This window comes from Diaporthe amygdali (genome assembly GCF_026229845.1).
Source record: "Diaporthe amygdali strain CAA958 chromosome Unknown NODE_14_length_1008325_cov_65_372321, whole genome shotgun sequence".
NCBI classification, from domain to species: Eukaryota; Fungi; Ascomycota; class Sordariomycetes; order Diaporthales; family Diaporthaceae; genus Diaporthe; species Diaporthe amygdali.
Genome location: NW_026517034.1, coordinates 769,238 through 791,633, shown reverse-complemented (window position 1 = coordinate 791,633; position 22,396 = coordinate 769,238). Strand labels below are relative to the sequence as shown.

The 22,396-nt window shown below is 54.5% G+C and overlaps 6 protein-coding genes across 6 annotated transcripts; 4 read left to right on the top strand and 2 right to left on the bottom strand.

Annotated features, from left to right (window-relative positions):
* Positions 1–37: 37 nt before the first annotated feature.
* Positions 38–3,206, top strand: J7T55_003546 (uncharacterized protein; the record flags this gene model as incomplete). The annotated part of the gene is made up of 6 exons (XM_053143581.1): positions 38–241; positions 321–448; positions 533–597; positions 715–1,086; positions 1,145–2,381; positions 2,435–3,206. The coding sequence occupies 6 exons, from the start codon at positions 38–40 to the stop codon at positions 3,204–3,206; spliced, it is 2,778 nt and encodes a 925-aa protein (XP_052993795.1).
* A 914-nt stretch (positions 3,207–4,120) lies between these two features.
* Positions 4,121–6,813, top strand: J7T55_003545 (ATP-dependent metallopeptidase HflB; the record flags this gene model as incomplete). The annotated part of the gene is made up of 2 exons (XM_053143580.1): positions 4,121–5,966; positions 6,029–6,813. The coding sequence occupies 2 exons, from the start codon at positions 4,121–4,123 to the stop codon at positions 6,811–6,813; spliced, it is 2,631 nt and encodes an 876-aa protein (XP_052993794.1).
* Positions 6,814–7,764: 951 nt separating this feature from the next.
* On the bottom strand, positions 7,765–9,243 carry J7T55_003544 (uncharacterized protein; the record flags this gene model as incomplete). Its single annotated transcript, XM_053143579.1, has 1 exon — positions 7,765–9,243. One exon carries the CDS (start codon positions 9,241–9,243, stop codon positions 7,765–7,767), a length of 1,479 nt encoding a protein of 492 aa, XP_052993793.1.
* A 3,908-nt stretch (positions 9,244–13,151) lies between these two features.
* Positions 13,152–15,616, top strand: J7T55_003543 (nion exchange protein 4; the record flags this gene model as incomplete). Its single annotated transcript, XM_053143576.1, has 4 exons — positions 13,152–13,468; positions 13,631–14,355; positions 14,422–15,392; positions 15,605–15,616. The coding sequence occupies 4 exons, from the start codon at positions 13,152–13,154 to the stop codon at positions 15,614–15,616; spliced, it is 2,025 nt and encodes a 674-aa protein (XP_052993792.1).
* A 36-nt stretch (positions 15,617–15,652) lies between these two features.
* J7T55_003542 (uncharacterized protein) lies at positions 15,653–19,468 on the bottom strand (the record flags this gene model as incomplete). The annotated part of the gene is made up of 3 exons (XM_053143575.1): positions 15,653–16,872; positions 16,929–19,320; positions 19,394–19,468. The coding sequence occupies 3 exons, from the start codon at positions 19,466–19,468 to the stop codon at positions 15,653–15,655; spliced, it is 3,687 nt and encodes a 1,228-aa protein (XP_052993791.1).
* A 383-nt stretch (positions 19,469–19,851) lies between these two features.
* Positions 19,852–20,923, top strand: J7T55_003541 (3-hydroxyacyl-CoA dehydrogenase; the record flags this gene model as incomplete). The annotated part of the gene is made up of 3 exons (XM_053143574.1): positions 19,852–19,968; positions 20,028–20,127; positions 20,193–20,923. The coding sequence occupies 3 exons, from the start codon at positions 19,852–19,854 to the stop codon at positions 20,921–20,923; spliced, it is 948 nt and encodes a 315-aa protein (XP_052993790.1).
* Positions 20,924–22,396: the final 1,473 nt, after the last annotated feature.

Sequence of the window (22,396 nt, the reverse complement as noted above, 5' to 3'; positions counted from 1 at the left end):
CCACCAGACAAAGGAAATCCGGGACCTCGAAATCACCATGGATCACCATATGGGGGGCTTCCAGATGCCCGCTATGGCGCATCAGCCGCTCATGAACCAACCGCCTCAGATCTTCGGCGCCCATGCCTACGATGGTCTACCAATGCAGCATCTGCCCCCAGAGCTCACCGCCCAGATGTTTGGAGACCCCAACGGCCTGCTCGACGATGCGAACGAGGCAAAAAGGAGGAGGATCGCACGGGTGAGTCCTGACCCGAGCTCGTGACGGGCACAGCGCCTTGTCGCCGACACGCCGGCCTGGCTGACAACTCTGCCCACAGGCTTGCGACATGTGCAGAAAAAAGAAGATCAAGTGCGACGGAAAGCTGCCAGCATGCACACACTGCATCAACTACAAGACCGAATGCGTTTTTACGCAGGTCGAGAAAAAGAGGAATCCGCCCAAGGGGTGAGTACTCATCATCATCATCATCAAACACCCAGCGGTCTGTGCGACCCCTGGCAGCGACACCGCCAACTAACAATGCGACAGGGCCAAGTACATTGAAGGCCTCGAGAATCGTCTCGGTCGCATGGAGAGTCTACTGCGGCTGTCAGGTATGGCTTCTTTCCCTTTTTGCTCCCAGATGGCTTCACCGCGCCATCCGGTCGTTCCGGCTTTTGTCCGCGGGCTCCTCCAAGCATGTGCAATCGCGCACTGACCATCCCAAACAGGTCTCCTTGGTGAGGACGACGGAGCTACAGACCTGGGAACGCTGGAAAAGAAACTCGCCGAGAAGAGACAAGAGTCAAGGCACGCATCGCAGGCAGCGCCTTCTAACCCGACCTCGCCATCACAAGCCGCCTCTGTGCAGGACACTGGCTCGTCGACCCCCACAAGCGCACTTACCTCGCCTGAGCCCCCAAAGGATGGCGAAGAGAAGCGCAAGTCAATCGATGCTAGCAAGCAGCAATACCAGCAGCAGCAGCAACAAAATCAGCAGCATTCACAGGAACAGCCGCAAGGCCAGGAGGAGGAGGTAGAGGCTCTGTCTGAGATGATGTGCTCCCTTGTCACCAACACATCCGGTGAAACCAGATACATCGGTAGGCAAAGCATTTCTCGCTCCAGTCGCTTGTGTACATGTCTAATTTCACAACTCAGGTTCCTCCTCTGGCTTCTCCATCTTCTCTCCCAAGGGCATTCAGTGGGTAAATGAGAAGACTGGAGATAAGTCCTTCCAACAGATGATTTCCCATGTTTCTATGGACGACCACAAATGGAACAACTGGAAACCTGAGGTCTTTGGCGACCTGTTTCAACGGCCCGTATTCCTCCCCCTCCCGCCAAAGCACGAGTGTGTCTCGCTGCTGCAGGACTACTTCGACAATTTCAACTGCATGTTCCCGCTGTTTCACCGGCCCACTTTCATGCACCTGGTAGAGAGGCAGTACAGCAAGGATCCATACTCGGGCTCCGGGTGGTGGGCTAGTCTCAACGTTGCGCTCGCCATCGCTCACCGTTTGCGAGTGATGAGCAACCTGGTACCACACGAGGAGGACGCGAAGGCATGGGGGTACATGAAGAATGCGATGGCCTGCTTTGCAGAGTTGGTGATGCGTAACACTGACCTGCTGAGCGTCCAGGCACTTCTGGGCATGGCTTTGTTTATGCAAGGAACACCTAACCCACAGCCATCCTCACTTCTTATCGGAACCGCCATACGGCTATCTCACAACATCGGACTACACAAGCGCGGCACAGGCTTCAACTTGAATCCCATCGAAATCGAGCAGAGGAAGAGAGTATTCTGGATTGCGTACATGCTGGACAAGGACCTCTGCATCCGGTCTGGCCGGCCTTTTGCACAGGATGATGACGACATGAACGTGGAGCTTCCGGACGCGGACCCTGAGGACAATATTGGTAACATTCCCCTGGCTGATGGCAAGGGCAAGATGAACCTCTTCCGAGTGATGTGTGAGTTAGCTCTCATCGAAAGCAAGGTCTACAAGAGACTCTACGCGACCAAGGCGACGAAACAAACGGATGGCGAACTGCTGCAGACCATTGGGGAGCTGGACCAGGAACTCGAAGATTGGAAAGACAGGATGCCCATTGAATACCGACCCGAGAACGAGATCCAGGCGTCACATACACCTCTCATCCTGCACGTCGTTATGCTCCACTTTACTTATTACAACTGCCTTACAACGATACATCGGATGTCGATACACCGTGGATATTGGACAAGTCGCCTGTCGAACTTTGCCATACAGGGGCTGAACGCTAAACCTCTGAACCCAAGGGTCTTCAATTCCGCTGCCTTGTGCACTTCTGCGGCAAGAGCATCCATCTCACTGCTCAAATATGTGCCTCAGGGAGATTCATCTGTAGTCTGGTGAGTACTGCGAAATATCCAATCCTCGTCGGACAATACACTAACATGGATAGGATGGTTTTGTACTTCCCGGTCACTGCACTCGTCACTTTATTCGGAAACATTCTGCAGAATCCCCTAGATCCCCGGGCGAGATCAGACACACGACTCTTGAACATGGTTGTCACCTTCCTGTCCGCGTTAGGGCAGGAAATCGAGACGGGTGGAGTACACCGTACCATCGGTATCTGTTCTGAGTTTGAGCGCATCAGCAAGGTCATGATTGAAAAGGCCGAGAAGGAGAACGCCGGTCGCAGGAAGCGCAAGAACGCCGAATCTTCGCAGGCTAGCAAGCCCGCCTCCAACACGAACACGACCTCAAACCCGATCCGGCGTGCATCGACTTCGAACCAAGGGTCTTCTTCCTCGGCACAAACACCCAGACCGCCCACTGCGAGTGCGAACACGCCCACGCCGCGGCAGTCACACCCCAACGAGACACTATCTCCGCCGGCGCGCACGGATGGGCAGGCGTTTAGCCCCATGACAGCCTCAAGTCACAGCCCGTCGCCGGGACACCCACCGCCTGGTTGGACGCCAGACTTCTCTGGTGGTGATCCCATGGAATTCACATCCTTTGCTGAACTGACTGGATTCGGACAACTTCCCAACTCCGGCCCGCCGCCACCCCTGCAATCGCCACCAGCCCAAGGGGCTGGGTTCCAGCAACCTCTGATACCGCAAGATCTGTACGCGCTGCCCATGAGTTTTGACTGGGACTGGGCGGAAATGAGCGGAGGCGCGTATCCGAGTGTCGAGAACGGGAACTTTGGGGAGCCGCGATGAGGCCGGTAGAATCCAGGTTGCAGAGCTGCAAGCCTTGTCACAAATCTGCGGCTTCGACTGGTGGAAAAGAGTGGGTGAAGCCCTTCGGTCTGAGACTGGATGAACCTACCACCCGCGTTGTAAATGATTCAAGGCGACGAGATCGGCTTCACGTTTGTCTGTACGATGCTCCTTGCCTCTGTGTGTGGAGGGGGGGTAAGGCGACCATTTCATTCATCTAATTCACCAATAGGGTATATGGTTTGCGTTTGCCATCTAGATAACATTGTTACGGAGGACCAAGTACATTGCGACGGCACCGAATTGCAATTCATGATTCGTTAGCATGCCTATCATTTTGGTGACCATAATGGCGTTCTATCACTGTTTCACTAGTATCAGTAGACTATGTGAACAAAGAGTTGCGAGAAACGCACCTCTCCATTAGACTATTCTGCATCAAGGAGTCTAGTAGAGTATGATTCATGAAGTGCAATCCGAGGGGGACGTGTGAGATTCCACGAGGGTTGAACCCTTGAGACCGCATCTCATTTGTCAGCGCAAGGAGTGGCAGCTCCGGAGACCCTGCGTGAGCATGTTAGCATCATTGAGCCGAAGCCAGCGGCGCAAAACGTGACGACTGCACGTAATTACCACCCTTTGCGCAGGATCCTCCCGACAGTGCCGGACCACCACGACAACAAGACCGGCTGGAGCTGAGCCGCAGGAGGAAACGTCTCGGCGGCACTCACATATCTCGCATCCCTACTGAGATAGCAAGGCGTCTGTTCGTCTGTGCATCCCGTCATACGAGGCACTGCGTGGGGTTTGGCTCGACTCAACCGCCCCGTCCAGTCATCGCGCCGCCACCTCCCAGCTTCACACTTCCTTTCCTCTCCCACCTCCCAGCCCACACGTCTCGACTCAATTGAATCATGTCTACGTTATTACGGCCGGCATCGCGCCAGGTCGGCCGGCTTGCACTCTCGTCCCTACGCACAACTTCCACAATCAGCGTGCGGCGCGCAAGATTACCAAGGATATCACCAGCATCGTCATCCGCAGCCTACCTGTTACCTCGCCCTCGTCTATACTCGACCGGCCCGCCACCGCCCGAGAAGCCCAAGGATGAGGCTCAGGATGTGAACAAGAATGCGAAGGATACGACCCCAGAGGAGCCAAAGGAGCCTCCAAAACTTCCTGACGGCTGGGTATGGCTGGGCGAGGAAGAATTGGAGATGCTGAAGAAGATGGGCGATATGGTGCCCGCAAAACACAGGCAGACATTCGCGGACGTGGAAAATGAGGTCAAGTCGAACGGAGCGCCTCTGGAGCTCAAGGACCTGTTAAACAAGGGACGTACAACCGGCCTAAGCATCGCAGACTCCATGAAGGTCATCAAGATAGCCCACAAGCTGGCGGAAAGGATGGCCAGGAAAGATTCCGGCTTCGACTCCCAAGATTCTCAGTTCTTCAATCAGAACGAAGGGCAGCGCAACGAGAAACAAGGCGAGAATGAGCAGCGCAATGAGGGCCAGAAACAGAACCCGAACAAGGGCAAGGGACAATTCAAAGCCTTTGACGGTGGCGACATGTTGGCCTGGATAGTGACAGCCGCACTTTTCTACCCTGTCTGGAGCATGATATTCCCCACCGAGTCGCGAGATATCAGCTGGCAGGAGCTTCGCAGGAATTATCTGGACAAGGGGCTCGTAGAGAAGCTCGTGGTCTACAACGGCAGCAGGGTGAGGGTGGATCTCAACCAGGAGGCGACCAGGTCCATGTACCCCGACAGTGTCGCAGCAAACCCCGGCTTCCACTTCTACGTGTCCATCGGGTCTGTTGAGACTTTCGAGAGGCACCTCGACGAGGCCCAGAAGGAACTCGGCATCCCCGGCACCGAGAGAATTCCGGTCACCTACGCCGCAGAGGGCCAGCTCGGCAATCTGCTCCTGGCCTTTGGCCCCACCCTGCTCCTCGTTGGCCTGATCTACTACACCATGAAGAGAGGTCCTGGCGGCGGTGGCGGAGCTGGAGGCGGCATGTTTGGCTTCGGCAAGAGCAAGGCTAAGATGTACAACCACGAGAGCGCCGTCAAGGTTAAGTTCGCCGATATCGCTGGCATGGACGAAGCCAAGGTCGAAATTATGGAATTCGTGTCTTTCCTGAAGAAGCCAGAGCGGTTCCAGAGGCTGGGCGCGAAGATTCCCCGTGGCGCGATCTTGTCTGGCCCCCCTGGAACTGGTAAGACGTTGCTCGCAAAGGCCACTGCTGGTGAATCAGGGGTGCCATTCTTCAGCGTCAGTGGGTCTGAGTTCGTCGAAATGTTCGTCGGTGTCGGTGCCTCAAGAGTGCGGGACTTGTTTGCGCAAGCACGTAAGAACGCTCCTTGCATTGTTTTCATTGATGAGATTGATGCCATTGGTCGTTCTCGAGGTGATGGAAACCGTAACTTTGGCGGCAACGAGGAGCGCGAGGCAACTCTCAACCAGATTCTCACCGAAATGGATGGTTTCAACACCCAGGAGCAGGTTGTAGTTCTTGCGGGAACGAACAGACCGGACGTCCTTGACAGAGCCCTGATGCGACCTGGACGTTTTGACAGACAGATCTACATCGACAGACCGACCATGAAGGGCCGTGCAGATATCTTCAAGGTGCATCTTGCCAACGTCGTCACCAAGGAAGAAATGGAGCATCTCTCTGGAAGGCTCGCTGCTCTGACACCAGGCTTCTCTGGCGCCGACATCGCCAACGCCGTCAACGAAGCTGCGCTCGTCGGTAAGTACTATCCTATTCACCTATCACTACTCACGAGAGACTGACTTTAATTTTCTCTATAGCCGCAAGAGCGAATGCTGAGAGCATTGAGATGATCCATTTCGAGCAGGCCATCGAACGCACCATCGGAGGTCTGGAGCGAAAGTCCCTCGTTCTCAACCCTGAGGAGAAGAAGACCGTGGCATATCACGAAGCAGGACATGCCATCTGCGGCTGGTTCTTCGAATATGCCGATCCCCTGCTCAAGGTGTCCATCATTCCCCGCGGCCAAGGCGCCTTGGGCTACGCACAGTACCTCCCGACTGGTGACGCCTACCTAATGAACACAAAGCAATTAATGGACCGAATGGCCATGACGCTAGGCGGTCGTATCTCTGAGGAGATCCACTTCCCAACTGTGACGACCGGGGCGAGCGATGACTTCAAGAAGGTAACGTCGATGGCCACCAACATGGTAACACAATGGGGCATGTCCGAGAAGCTGGGCCCCATCTCCTTCAACCAGGACCAAAACCAGTTCAACAAGCCGTTCGCGGAGAGCACGGCCCAGCAAATAGACGCCGAGGTCAAGTGCATAGTGGACTCGGCGTACAAGCAGTGCAAGGACCTGCTGGTCGAGAAGAAGAAGGAGGTCGGCATCGTCGCGGAGGAGTTGCTGAAGCGGGAGATGCTCACTCGGGACGACATGGTGAGGCTGCTGGGCCCAAGGCCTTTCAAGGACAAGGAGGAATTCACCAAGTATTTTGACGGGTCCAAGAGCGCGCCACCGCCGCCTCCTAGCGAGGGCGGGATGGAGACCTTGGACGATCCCCCAGCTCCGTCCCCTGCTTTCCGGCGGGAGCAATGAGGTCCCTTGGGGGAGCAAAGGGGCTGATGCCCCAACACAAACTCTACTCTACTCTTAACAGGAACACAAGGCCCGGCCATCCACCCGGGCCTTGAGACTCCGATCATAGGGATGGGCACAGGGGCCTTACCTAGTTTTGTACAAATAACGGACATACTTTATTAGTCGGGCCACGCGGGAAGCTGGTCTAGCGGAAAGGGGGATATTTAGACGAGATGCATGATGCTCTGTACTAGGTAGATGTTCAGGATCATACAAAAAAGCGATTCAAGACAATGCGATCTCTTTGTCTTCGGCTTCCGGCTTTCGTTGGATCAAGGTACATACGGCGTAGCCATATGAACGCGTGCAGGTCCTCTTTTGTAGTACAACAGCTTTGGCTGGGTTGAGACTTGGTTAGAGCCCACATGCTCATAGGTCATCAGGAGGGCCAGTCAGGCCCAGGGATTTGATCTTTCCCTTTGGCAAGATCAGTGTGGGCGTGGCGGTCGAAGTGGTCACTGCCTTCACATCTGCCATTACTGTGGCTGTGTCCTTTGCAAGAGTTGAGTACTCTCTCTTTGAGTGAGTACTCTCTCTTTGAGTGAAAGGGCCCGATGGTACAAGTCAATTGGATGTAATCGGCTTTGGAATCATCTATGCGTTACACAATTTCTCGCGTCAACGTTTCCATCTAATCTTGACTTAGGTCCCACGGCGGATACACTTTCGCAGACAAGGACATGAGATTGCGAGACATAGCGCCAGCCATTCAAGCTGATACGAAAGAGGGATATAGAATGACAACAAGGCTGGGTGAAGGAAGCAGCGAGTGCGCCTGGATGCGATGCAATGGCTGGAAAGAGCAAAACTTAGGATACACGTGTTGCGACAACTCGGTTTCAGGATCAGCAGACCAAATGAACTGAATGCGTATCAGCATTGAGTATCATATCAAAGTCCTCTGCCGCGCTAAAGCGCATGATACGCCGGCTCAGTATCCTTTGGCTTAGCAATCACCCAGTCACTAATCTTCCGGCTCATGCGAACACTCGTCTCATCCACGGCTCTCCAAAACCAGTCCGCCGTGATGCACGTCCCGGCGGCCGCGAGGATCCACACTACCACATAGGAAGGCTGGAAGCTCCAACCCAACACGTCCATCAGAAAGAGGAAGGTGGGCGCGCTGACAGTGGTGATCAGCAGCAGGTGCATCAGGTAGAAGGCGAAGCTGATCTCCCCGAGGTAGCGGAACGGCGCCGTGCTCAGCAGCCACTGGAACGACGGCAGCGACTCGAGCGAGGCCAGCACGCCGACGGCGCCCACGCTGGCGTACAGGAAGTCGATGTCGTTCCCGGAGTACTGGGCCGGCGTGAAGGTGGCGTGGATGGACGCGTAGGGCTCCACGCCCAGCGTGGCGCCAGACTCGGGCCACGCGCAGACGACGACGGCCGGCACGAGCGTCAGCAGGGCGACCGCCGAGCGGACGGACCGGACCTTGACGTGCCGGGCGAGCCGGGCCCAGGGCCGCGCCGGGACGTCGGCCGCGGAGCGGGGCAGCGCCTCGGGCTGGGACTCGAACAGCGGGCAGAAGCGCAGCTCGGCCAGGCCCATGCCCGCCGTGAAGCAGAAGACGTCCCACCGGACGTAGTGCAGGGCGAACAGGGCGAAGGCGAGCAGGAAGAGCTTGCGGCAGCGGGACGTCAGGCGCGAGCAGACGATGCACAGCAGGAAGACGATCAGCGAGCCGCGGTACTCGAAGGGCAGCGTCCAGGCCTGCTCGAGCGTGGCGGGCTGCACTATTTTCCAGGTGAAGGGGTTGATGAGGCGTAAGACCATGCGCGCATAGCTCTCCATGTTGAGGAAGAAGTCGGCGACTGTCTTGGGGTCGGTCTGCGCGTAGGGAAGCTGCTTCGAGTCCTCGTACATGGACGTGAAGAAGGTGACGAAGGCGAACATGAAGGCGAGGGCGACCAGAGGCGTGAAGAGGCGGAACCCGCGGCGGATGATGGAGGACCAGAGGGAGGTCAGGAGGGCCGAGTCGTTGCCGCCAGACGAGATCTTGGACAGCGGCGAGTAGGACAGGACGAAGCCCGAGAGCACGAAGAAGACCATGGTCGCGCCGTGTCCGGCCAGCCCGACGTTGAACAGCGGCACCTTGCCGAGGGTCTTCTTTTGCATCGGGTTCCACAGGATCGCGACGTGGTAGTTGAAGACGATCAGGCACGCCACGCCGCGCAGGCCGTTCAGGTACGACGTCGAGTTGACCTTTGGGAGCTTGCGCTCCGTCTTGCCCAGCGGCGCCGCGATGATCCACGGCGCCATGCTCCAGGCCTTCCGGCGCCACTGGAAGCGGACCGGCTTCTCGCTCGGTATCCTCCCCGTGAGCCACTCTGTCGTGGTCTCGTGCATGGCTTCCTCTTCGTTGTCGCCCTGAGCTCGGCCCATCATATTATGAGCGGTTGAGGGGAGGTGTGTTCAAGGTAATTGCGTGAATCGGGGCACAAAGACGATAATTAGATATTAAGTTTCACAGCCATTTGGAGAGATCCCTCCCATTTTACGTCCGGGAGGAAAGGAAAAGGGCGGGCTTGATATTGCCAACTCTCCATGTTCTCCCTAGATGGCAAGTTTTGCCCCTGCTATGTCTCTCCCAAGACGCGACCCAGGGCCCTTCCTAATTGTGCAGATCAGCATCATAATTACTGTTTCTCGTGAGACTGATTTCACACTAGCAGTGGCTGGTCAATTGTTGTGGTTAGCAAGAAAACAAGTTCAGGCGGATGAGGCTGGACTGCTAAACCTACGGGACACCCAGCTGCGACTAATCAAGCCACAGGGATAGTATGTATGTTGTTATATTCATTAATGTTTTTGCGGAAAGTTTCGCGGAACAAATAAATTATCTAGTTTTAGAAGACCCCTATCTCAACTGGGATTAATGTGGAGATGCTTTCTTTGGTTGTGGATATGTCGCTGCATTAGTTTAGGCTACATCGTAGGTTTCTAGTCGGCATCCGCGCGATATAAGAAAGTCTCTTCCTCTGGATATCTCACTCCTCTCCATTATTGCTATCGCGTCCAAAAGCCAACGAGCATTTGCTGGGTGAGCTATTAGAATCAACATTTGCCATCTCACGATTCTGAATACGCGTGAACCGAGCGCGTCAATTGTGGATTGAATGAATCGTGTAGTACATACATTTGAGCAGTATTACTTCAATTCCACAACGGCTACTTCAAATCCAGCCGTTGAATTGGAAAGTCTAAGAGCGGTAACGTGGGGAGGCGAAGACATTTTTCCCGCCAAGTGGCGGTAACAAGCGCTGCATCCGGGATGTCTCACTCCCTTCGCTGCTACAGCCCCAAGGGAGAGCTTTGGTGAAAAGGGAGGGGAGAGGCATGAGGCCCCCACTCCCACCCGCAGTAGAATTCCACAGGATCTGTCAGATGGTCAATCAAACCTTCATAGGCCAATGGTGGCCGGGGGTGGATATCACTGTGAGGTTGGGGCCCAACACTTATTCACTTCGGGCAGGCCGTATCATGAGCCAAGGAGTCCAATGAAAGCGGGCCACCCGTGTATAGTTGTGAGACTCTTGCCGTATTTGTTGGCCGTCGTTGGCCAATTGCGTCGATGCCAAACACCCGAAGCCAGTCCTGTGTGTTGACGTGTCCGTATTTTTATTTTATTTTTATCAACGCTCATGTCGACCCTCAGGATGGGATTCAGTTACCTCGCCTCATACGCCTGAATGGCAACATACTGTCGTTGCCAGGGAAAGAAAGAGTCTGACCGTTGTATGTCTCATAATCGTAAGACCTGATTCAGGGGAGGAAATGATGGCCCATCCCGCCATCTTAAGAGGAAAAGGATATGAGTGCAGCGGTGAAGATCCTATCGGTAATTCGGCTTGTCATTCTTCGCCGAAAGTGTGGACGATCACACGAGCCCACACAAACACGCGCATCCGCTGTAATATACTCTTATGGATGTTGTGCCCCAGACACAAGGAGGACTAGGACCAGGAAAAGGATGATCCGTCATCCTGTCGGCTCGCACCGGAGGACATGCTCCTTCTTTAGGTATCTTCCCATTGGTCTAACTTAGAGCGGCTCTTCATCCTTCGTGCACAATTTTGCAAGATCAACTGAATCCATTCATGACTGGTAAATGCTACACGTGTTCTGTTATACTCTTGCTCTGTCATGGCACTTACCACTCAACGGAGAATGAGACGGTGATGCGAAACGCCGAGAAGGCCGAAAAGATTCTAGAACACGCATCTCCCCCTTCAAGATTGATATCGTCCAGGCCCCGTGCTTGGAATCCAGAAGACCTTGACTCGTGATTATGAGAAGGTCGTGTGGCCCATGGATCTGTGCCTGTCATTTCTGATCATTTTCCGTTTGATCTTGGTGAGAAATCTCGAGGTGTTCAAGATCGCGCAAGACAAACACATATGAGAAATACCAGCATTCGGAGTTCGCACAGATCTAGTCGATCTCAACCCAGTGTAAGATTCAGATAATACGGGCCCCGGGGAGCATTGGCATCCGCCCCCTGAGGACAGGGCATGGTGCCACACACAAGACCATATCACCAATAAGATAGGGGGCCAAAGACAGGGCTCGAGGCGCGCGCGCAGCCAAGTGGTTGAGTCAGAAGACGAGGCAGCCTGGTGTATCCCTCACGCCAAGGTCCACCGTGACTCCCACAGACCGTCACATTACCTGTCTTCGAGCTCTGTGCAGAAGTGGTTGAGATTCAGTCTTATGGACGGGCTGGGCCACAGTGGCTTGTCGATGTGCCCTCCTTCTCAAGCCTTGCGTCCAGAGTATTCGGGACCGGTAATTTTCTCAAAGCAGCTCTTCCTTGTTCAATTTATCAAAGTCCATGGGTGATTTATAGGCGGTGAAGGAAGCTGTGGCCATTCGACCTTGTGCCCCATTTGATTCTTTTGAGGGCCATATTAAGACGACCAGAGATGGGGCAATTCATACTCTGGGCGTGGGGGTTTTTGCACCAGGAGGAAGAAAAGCAGCGCGGGATGAGGTATATATAGTCATAAGAAAGCCATTCAGTGGGGATGGATGAGAGAAGCGCGATGGGAAGCAATTGCCGGATCGACGCAGCGGATACAAGTAGCATGGCTGGCAAATGATAAAGAGGGAAGGGATCAAAGTAGAATACTTAATTCCGTCTTTTCATGAACATGCTCCACTTCACAGAGGTCGGCAATCTGACAGCGCCCCAGATACTGTTCCCTGAAAAGTGCTTGGTGCTGGTGTGTCGGAGAGGCACGGAAATTGCCCAAAACGACTTTGCTGCAAGTCGCGTGTGTAAATATACTAACTGCTACTGCAATTGTGTCGAAGTGGATTGTACTAGTAAAGCAGTTTTGGCTCTGCGGCATTCTGCCTGGGCAGAACGCGGGTTGCAGGATTCAAAGCAGAATTCGCGTGCAGAAATGTCGTCGGCTAAAGATCGGCATGGTGCTTTTTCCCACTGTGTGCAGTCCAGTTGCCACGGGGCGATCGGGGAAGTGGTTTGATGTGGATCATTAAGGTGGGCTCGAGGTGGGGACAGCGCCATTGGAGCCGCAGAATGGCAGACCGGTGGTCCCTGTTGGGGTCCAAAAATCCACTTGGCCGCGCTCTTCTTGTCATGGGAGTTTGCCGAAGTCATCGCCATCGTTGATCCTTGCTCGACACCCAGCACCATCACACAAAAACATGTCGTGCCAAAACATCTGCCGGCTGTCTCGTTCGCTTGGTCACAAGGGGAAGAACTGAGTAGGTTCTCTTTTCAGGTTTGTTTTATGTGGCGTTATTCTTGTTGCCATTCCGACTCGCACATCTCGCTTTGCATGGATGGTAGCATGGAATAGTTGCCACGATGTAGTTACGAGTATGATTCATTGGTCGGTTAAGAGACGTTGAACCTGCCCAAGCATTGGGATATCTTGCCCGTCTGCTATCAATAAGGCTCAAGTCGGCGCCAAAGTCTTGTTTTTTTTGCGGCGAACCCCGTATCCGTTAACCCCCCTTCCCTCCTCTTACAAAGATCTACCACTCTACTCTACCCGGCTAAGCACCGCTAACTACTTTGAGAATGCCGTCATCCCCCGTTTTTTCTGTAACCCTGGTCTCTTTGGCCGAACATTTCCTATAAGTCAAGTCTCTAGAGCCTTTCCATGACGGGCTTTAGATGATCTTCCGCAATCGACACCAGACAGGCTCGTGATTCAAGGGCGAATAGAGGCGACTATCCGATATGTTCCCGTTATTAGCGAAGCCCGTCATCCCACAGTGAAGCCACCCATCTCTTCGCTTTCGCGTTTCCTCCGGCCACCACCATGTTACATAACACCACCTCCGCCGCTCGTGACAATTCGTCTTCCGGGCCCGGGCCCGGAACTGGAGCCGCGACTGGCCCGGGAATGACTGGCCCAAGTACCAACACGGCCAGCGAGCTCAAGCAGACCGTCTCGCGGACCTCAGCGGCACGATCTCACACCGGCTCAACTGCTCGAACTCCAAGATGGTGGAAAATCCGTCTATTCAAAGGTCTCATCGGCGACTTACGTCGCCGGGCCCCTTATTACTGGAGTGACTGGAAGGATGCATTGGATTACCGTGTCGTTCCCGCTACCATCTATATGTATTTTGCAAAGTATGGTCCGCCTCATTGTCTTCATAGCCGAATCGAATATCACTCCTGGAATAACTCACATCATACACCCTTGGGCCCTATCCATAACCAATTCAGCTCATCAAAACGTCTGGGCCAGCACGCCCAACAGCAAGACCAATGACACTGACCAAATCCTAATAGCATCTTACCAGCCCTGGCTTTCTCCTTGGACATGTTCACCCGCACACACTCCCAGTACGGCGTCAACGAGGTCCTACTGGCTTCAGTCCTTGGCTCCGTCGTCTTCTCCGTGCTCGCCTGCCAGCCGCTCGTTATCGTCGGCGTTACGGGGCCCATCACCGTCTTCAACTACACCGTCTACGACATTATGGTGCCCACGGGCGTCAACTACCTAGCCTTCATGTGCTGGATTGGCCTCTGGGCCCTCGTTATGCACTGGGTGCTCGCCATCACCAACTCGTGCAATTGGCTGCGCTACGTCACCCGATTCCCCTGCGATATATTCGGCTTCTACGTCGCCTTCATCTACCTGCAGAAGGGCGTCCAGGTTCTCACCCTGCTGGGCGACCGCGAGCCCTTTTACCTGAGCGTCCTGGCTGCGATGCTGGTCTTCTTCATCGCCTACGCCTGCGGTGAACTAGGCAGCAGCACGCTGTTCCACCACCACGTGAGGGTGTTTCTGAAGGACTACGGCACGCCGTTGACCGTGGTCTTCTTCACAGGGTTCGTACACATCGGCAGGATGAAGCAGGTCTCGCTGGAGAGTCTGCCCACGAGCACAGCCTTCTTTCCCACCCAAGACAGGGGCTGGCTTGTCCACTTCTGGGACATCAGGGTGGCCGATGTATTTTTGGCTATACCATTCGCGCTATTGCTGACTATCCTCTTCTGGTTCGACCATAACGGTAGGGTTACATACCAAGACCAACCGGATATTGCTTGAACTATTCTGCTGACTCGCAGCCATGTAGTCTCATCTCTCATCGCCCAGGGCACTGAGTTCCCACTCAGGAAGCCACCGGGCTTCCACTGGGACATTTTCCTGCTCGGTCTCACCACCGGTGTCGCCGGCATCCTTGGAATTCCGTTTCCCAACGGCCTCATACCGCAGGCGCCCTTCCACACCGAATCCCTGTGCGTCACCAAGGTCGTGCACAGCGACAGCGACAACTCCAACCCCAACGCCGCCGACGACGATGAGGGAGGCGATAAAAAGGGCCACTGGGAGCTCAAGCGCACGCACGTGGTGGAGCAGCGCGTGTCGAACCTGGCGCAGGGCCTGCTGACGCTCGGCACGATGACGGGCCCGCTGCTGGTGGTGCTGCACCTGATCCCGCAGGGCGTGCTGGCGGGCCTGTTCTTCATCATGGGCTACCAGGCGCTCGAGGGCAACGGCATCACGGCCAAGATCCTGTTCCTGCTGCGCGACAAGTCCCTCACCTCGCCCGCGAGCCCGCTGCGCCGGATCCGCCGCCGCTCGCGCATCTGGCTCTTCGTCGCCCTCGCCCTCGTCGGCTTCGGCGCCACCTTCGCCATCACCCAGACCGTCGCCGCCGTCGGCTTCCCCGTCTTCATCCTGGCCTTGATACCCGTGCGCGCGCTGCTGCTGCCCAAGATATTCACGCCTCAGGAGCTTGGCATCTTGGATGCCCCGACGGCAAGCCCGTTCACCATGGAAAGTGTGGGGGGTACGTATGGCGGGGAAACACCTGATGTGGAGGACGGTGGGTCGCCTGACGAGACAGAACGGCCTGGAGTTAGTAGCGGTGGGCTGTTCAGGGGCGGAGAGGGGGATGGTAGAGGTAGCGAGGGCGGCATAGATCGGGGGAAGAGCGAGGCAGAGCTCGCGGAGCTGGGTCAGAATACAAGCATGAGGAGAAGGAGTAGTGCCGTCGCCAGAGACGCCAAAGACGAAGGATCCATCGAGATGAAAAATCTGGGCGTGAGTAGACGGATTACGTCTGGAAGCAAATAAGCATCTGAGGGTAAACAAGCCATCCTGCGAGGGCAAGGGATGAAGATTACATACACTCAATAGAACCTAAATTGTAATGTCAATGCATGCAAAGATGCAGCGCATGCTTCATTCATTATATATCCAGTGTTCCTCAGTATATGTGATGCCCAAGAACATTCCAGCCCGCATGTCCATAGGACGAGCCGTGACTCCAAACTCCCGCGCAAGGCATCCCATCCAGTTCATCACTCCTCATCACTGCTGTCCATTACAAAACCGCCCTTGGCCCTAGATCGTCTCTTGCTGGCAACAGGCACATCCTCGTCGTCCTCGTCGTCCGAAGCTTGATTTGTCAAAGTATTGACGACTTTCTCCTTGAGCGGAGATCGCTGCTCCCCGCGTGCTTCTTTGCCCAGGTCTTTGGGGTTAGATGACAAGGGCGTATCGTCTGTGTCCATATGGTCGCTATCTGAACCATCCTCTCCCTCGTCGGCGCCACTAAGCTGGTCGACTGGGGACGATGGCTCAGCGTCGTTCATGTCTTCGTCCTCATCACTGCTATCGGCCAAGAAACCGCCCGTAGTTTTCTTGGGCTTTACAGCTCGTTTCCTTGATGTCGGTGGGCTGCTTTGCTCCTCGTTCTCAAGGAGAGCGTCAGATTTCCTCTTCTTCGTTCCTGAGCTAGCCTGCGACTTTTGTGACGAGCTGGCTGCATCACTCTCTCCGTCGTCAGCATCGCTATCACCCATCAGCCTCTTCATGGTGTCTGCAAGCCCCTGTGGTGTAACTTCCGCCTCCTGAAGCTGTGACACATCCGTTGGTGCAAATTGAAGAGCCTTCTTGACACGCTGCCGGACAGCTTCCTCGCGCGCAAAGAATTCCGCATCCGCCTCGGCATCCGACTCGTCGTCACTGGGGTTAACATAGAGCGCAGATTTGATCTTGCGCTGCTTCTCGAGGTCACGTTTGCGCCGCCTCAGGGCTTTCTCAGCGCGGATTTCGTCCTCGTCCTCGGTCGGGAGATCATCATCGGCCCCGCTACCAGAATCCTTCTTGCGGCGTAGACGGCGCTTTTTGGGAGGTCGATCACGGCCCGGGCCGACAAGTTTGCTGGGTTTGAGGTTGGCTGGGAAAAGCACCTCGTCACCGTCGTCAAGAATGTCGTCAATGTCATCGTTTTCATCGTCATATGCGGCTTTCTTCCGGGGAGCAGACTTGCGTCGGACTTGATCCTCGGCAGTTTCGCCGTTATCGAAGGCGAGAGGGCTGAACTCGGCCTTGTCGATCAACTCCTTATACTCCGCCAGGTCCTCCGCTGAATGTCGTGAAGGTATGATCCAAGCTGAACCAATTTCCTCATCTATCAATGAGGACAGCCGCTCGAAACCAAGGACCTTCATGAGCAGGCGCAAGCGAGGATTTCTGAATATCGCAGTCTTCCGTGCGTCATTGTCAGGAAGCAGAGCTGGTCCAATGTCAGCGATACTGGGGATAAGTCACATTTGAATACAATCAACTTACTGAAAAATTCGGGCTCAGCCATTACGCTCTTCCAATCTTCCCTCAAGGTCATTGTGCCATCAGGCTCTTCCACCATGAGCTTAGCTTTCTCGGCTGCTTCCCAGACAGAACGCACAACCTCACAGGCTGCCAGTTGGTTCTTGACCCAGTCTATTTGCTCCGACTCATTCTTGTCCAGCAGCAAGCCAATAGCAGTCGCTACTTGCTCGGCCAAAGTGAGGTCTAGACGACGGAACTCGAGCTCGGCAGCAGGTCTTGGTGTGGAGGTGCTGAGTACCTGCCTGTCATAGCCGTACTCAAGGTAGTAGGCCGTGGAATTGATCTTGGAGAACAGCATCTCGATGATCAATGCCGGCCGCTCCTCGATCTTCTTCACACAACGTCGAAGAACTTGCTTCACGAGTTCCTCCCAGTCTTTGTACATCCCGCAAGTTTTGTCTAGAGGCTCGGGGCCCTTGACCATGTTGTAGAGCAGATGAACGATGTCAACACGGAACAGCATGACGCTCATGTCCTGCTTGAATGCTAAGCGGTAGAAATATCGGTGAGCCCTCTTTAGCTGTGAGTCGTCAAGATCGCGATAGTATTTGATGAATTTGACAAATGTGTCCACAACGCCTTGAGGGACGAATCGGTTGGCAAACTTTTTGAAGTCGAATTTGCGTTCCTGGGCAGTCTTCTCAGCAGCTGCCTGCTCGTCTGCAGAACCAGCATCCTCTTCATCGTCGTCCTTGGCTTCATCGTCCTGCGAAGCTGCGGCAGCAGCCTTTTTCTTCTTCCGGGTCCTTCTCTTGGACCGGACCTGCATGTCTACATTCTCTTTGGAGTAGGCCTCCAGAACCCGCATATATGTATGGACAAGTTCTGTGCACGCATCCAAATAATCGAATCCCTGGTCCTTGTACGCACGTACAATGTTCACAATAGTGTCGTGGGTGACCTCTTCGTAGAACAACCGACTCAGTGCATTCTCCGCGATTTCCTGGTCTTCCTCATTTTCTGATGCAAACATTTCCTGGACTGTTAAGAGAATCTGGGTGAAGCATCGCATGACGGCGTTCAGCTCTCGCCAATCGCCTTCAGTGAATGATCTGTGGAGGTTTCGTTTCAGGGCAATAAACATCTCTTGGTTCAACACGCCTGCGACCAGCTGAAAACTGCTCACTTGGTCCTCGGATGAGGGCTTTTTGCTTTTTCTGGCCTGTTGTCTCGCCCTCTCGGCCTCAAGAAACCAAGCGACCGTGTAGAAAAACTGTTGGGCATGATGCTGCATAACTTCTGCGCCTTCTCTTTCAAGGGTCTTGCGCACCTGTTGAAACAGAGGGTTAAAGCCAGAATCCAGGAATTCCTCCACAAATTCGCACAGCTGGTTGTTGGCTCGGGCATTCAGAATGACAGGCGGGCCAAGGTCCTTGGGCTCCATATCCTCTTTCGCTGCTCGTCGCGGAGGTCGGAAGGTCTTGGATTCGTCCAGTTTCCGCTCTCGACTGGACACGTCTGCAAGCGCACCTTGGCCCGACAGGGACGACACCTTCCCATCTGACTTCTGAACCCATAGCATGGTGCCGAAACGACTATGTCTGGTAGGAGCTTTCCGGCTGTATGATCGCAACATGGAAGCTTCCTTCTTCATCGCGCTGGCCAACTCGTCTGTCTTGGCCTTTCTCAGTTCTTGCTCGTTGAGGAAGAGCTTCTTGACATCGACCCGTTTGATGAGGTGGAAAATGATCTCCATAACGATGACATCCTCAGTCTTAAACTCTTCGCCCATGTTCGATGACAAGGTCAAGAGGGTGAGGAAGATGTCTTGGTATGAGAATGCGTCAATAACGGCCGACCGTGAGATCTGAGTCTCGTCTCCTTCGAACTTGAGCCCAGAAGGAGGGGTAATCATTGCAATATTCCGCAACAAGTAGAGAACCAATTTGATGATGCCGACGTCTCTTTGTGTCCTGTCGCCGATCGGCATTGCCATAGAGGGAAGGGCAGCGCGCACTGCCGTGTGTAGTATTTGTGCCCCGTCGAAGTTCAAAATATCTCGCTTGTATTTTACTTGTGCGAGCTCAAGCACCGGGATGTGTCTGTGATGGTTGATGGTCATGGTCTCTTTGTTCTTCTCGATAGGCCATGTTAGGGGAGCCAAAAGCTCATAGCAGGCAAGAGCTATGCGAGACTTGTATTTTTCGTCCTTGCAATTCTCGGTCCATAGCGCTAGGATGTGTATCAGGTCTCCGCTGACCAGGTTCGCGTCTGCCAGACATCGTGCGACGTCCATGCGGTTGGTCCTCTCGTCGTAAAAGCGAATCCATTTCTTGATATCACGAAGAACGTCGAGAGCGTCGTCTCCGAGTCTGTAATGAGTGCCATCGTCTTCATCGGCAAGGCCTCCCAACTGTGGTGTGATAGTTCAAGGTCAGCCTCCATCACACTTTATGGGGGGGCAAGTTGGGCGCCTCGTTACTTACAGCAGACACCAAGCTGTTGATATACGCCCGAACTTCGGGATGCACCACGTCTTCTCTGCCAGTCGAAGGCTCCATGGTCAATTCTGTGGGATTGGCCCCAAACCACAGCAGTGACCAATATCAGAGCCCTTGAAGACGGGGTGTGGTGGTGTTGACTTGGTAGGGCAGGGTCCAGTTTTGGAGCGCGTAAATGGGAACTGCTGGGAGACGCGCCGCGGCAAAACGGGACGCGTCGAGCTTCTCAAAGCCTCCCCCACCCCCAATCCTCCTAACCCTTGCTGGGTCAGAAAGTAGTCTTACATAAGGCACCTTGTAATTGAACACTGGGTATGAAGCCCGAGGATAAGCGCAAGGGTCTCGGCTATTATACCAAGGCATTGGGTCGAGCGACATCATACCGAGGTCGTTTATCCATCAAGCAGCCTCTCAACCTTTCGTCCTGCACTGCATCCGACGATATGGCTTCCACAGCTTCAAGAGTGCGTCATATGCAGAGAGTATTGCCTCAATTGAGGCACTACAGCTCCTCGTCCACGCCTGTCAAGAGGCTAGGCGTTGTGGGCGCCGGACAGATGGTGAGCAAGCCTCATGCATGTGATAGCTTCAATGAGCTCCCGAGCTGACTTGCTACCAGGGCCTCGGAATAGCTCTTGTCGCTGCACAAAGGGCACAGGTGCCCGTTACTCTAGTCGACACTTCTCAAGCATCTCTCGATAAGGGGCTTAAATTCGCTGGTGTGTAACTCTTGGGTCTCTCCTGTGGCTTGCCCAGCAAGTAACATGCTAACGGTATCATTCAGACAAGCTTCTTGCCAAAGATGTTTCCAAGGAACGCATCACTCAGGAGCAGGCTGACCAGGCCCGCTCGAATCTCTCACCTTCCACGTCCATGGACCCTCTTTCTGAGGTTGACTTTGTGATCGAGGCCGTGCCGGAGATCCCCAGCCTCAAGTTTGACATATTCTCAAAACTGGCTCAGGTGTGCCCATCTCACGCCATCCTGGCCACCAACACATCCTCGATCTCTATTACGCGCATCGCTGCCTCAACAACAAAAGACCCTAAGGATCTTTCAGCTAGCTCGCGCGTGGTCTCGACTCATTTTATGAACCCTGTGCCAGTGCAGAAGGGTGTTGAAATCATTAGCGGGCTGCAGACCAGCCAGGAGACTATCGACCAAGCCATTGCCTTCTGCAAGGCAATGGGAAAGATCCCATCTGTATCAGCCGACTCGCCTGGCTTCTTGGCCAACCGCATCCTGATGCCCTACATCAATGAGGCTGTCATTTGCCTCGAGACAGGTGTTGGTGACCGGGACTCGATAGATGCCATCATGAAAAATGGCACCAACGTGCCCATGGGCCCATTGCAGCTGGCTGACTTCATTGGGTTGGACACATGTTTGTCCATCATGAAGGTGCTGCATGAGGAGACGGGTGACAGCAAGTATCGACCAAGCGTGCTCTTGGGAAAGATGGTGGATGCCGGTTGGTTGGGCAAGAAGAGCGGGAAGGGCTTCTATGACTACTGAATTGTCAAAAGTGTGTCATAAATCAGATTCATATGCCTTACTCGAAATCAGATGTATCATCATCACTTTGAAGTGAAGCCCCTCCACCCTCGAAGCCTGTATGGTAATGAGCCACTTTCGGTTTTCGAATGAGGGCCTGTTTACCATGAGGAGATATTAGTGACTCGATTATGCCGTCTCCCTTCACATCCATCCATTACACACGACACACATACGAACCTTCTCCGAGGTCTGCATTCTGGATTCCATACTCCCATGCCGCGCCAACATTCAGAACTAATCCACAGTTCAAACTTAGGAGGTCCAGAATTACATGCTCCGATCCACGTGAAACCTTCTCCTCAGTTGATGTGTGCATAATGCTATCTATTGATCAAACTCCACACACATTCTTAACTTAGCATGATTCATCACTCGGCAAGCACTGGTAATCTATCTGCTGCACAAGGCCCGTCCCGAAGAATTATCGCCTTCTCGCCATCTTGAGAAGGCGAGTTCATGTGCTACGACCTCTCTCCACCTCTCCACCGCCTTCACGCGCCCTCATGTGTCATAGTGACGATGCAAATAGCAAGCATTTCATCGCGGTTCACATGCCACAAGATGGGCCTCCGGCTGCACGGAGGTCGACTCCCGCTGCATGCGGGAGAACTGGACGCACGTTAGTTCACACCCTACGGGTGGGCCGGGCGTGCTTTTCGGATCCGCGTTGGCCAGGTCAACAGGCCGCATTTCGTGGTCCATAGGGTTCTAGGCGGGCACTGGGCGGCCGCGTCTCTCCAAGACATGCTTCTCCGGCTTTGAGATCGATGGGGCCCCGGTTCAAGCGAAGGCGAGCCGAGCCGAGCTTGCTTTTTTTTTTTGCTCCCCATGTTGGTTTCGGGAATATTTTCCGGGATTTACGACCCTTGATTTGGGCAAGATACGCGACTCTTGCTCCCACACCCCCATGGATTCTGTGGTTCTGTATCTGCAGGGCGAGGAGGGATAGGCACTTTCCGGTCGCCGATGACTATTTGTCAAGGTCACGTACAGAAACGTGGTCACTATGTGTAGTGATCGAGGTTGGGGGGCAACGCATGTACATCGCCTCCTCACCAACGGAGTGGGGGCCAAGCCAGGCGAGACCACCAACCTCCCCTGATATTATCAGAGATCTCAGCCCAATCCTTTCGACCGGGAACATCAGGAGATACGGGTTTCGTCGTGAGACTCGAGCATCCGTGACTTTCTCGCAGACCGGGCCCGGCCGCCCAGCTGACGACCGCCGTCGAATACCATCTCGCAGCTGTCTCAAGCATCCTCGTCGGCTGCGCTCTGGTGCTCCACCAGGCTGCTCGCAATAGCATCGCGTAAGCAAGGTGGGTGCGCTTAGGCATCAACAGCCGCCTCTCATATCATCATACCCCAGATGCAGATCCTCCGGCTAGACGCCAGCCCGCCGGGCCCATATTCGGCGATGATATCCCAAGA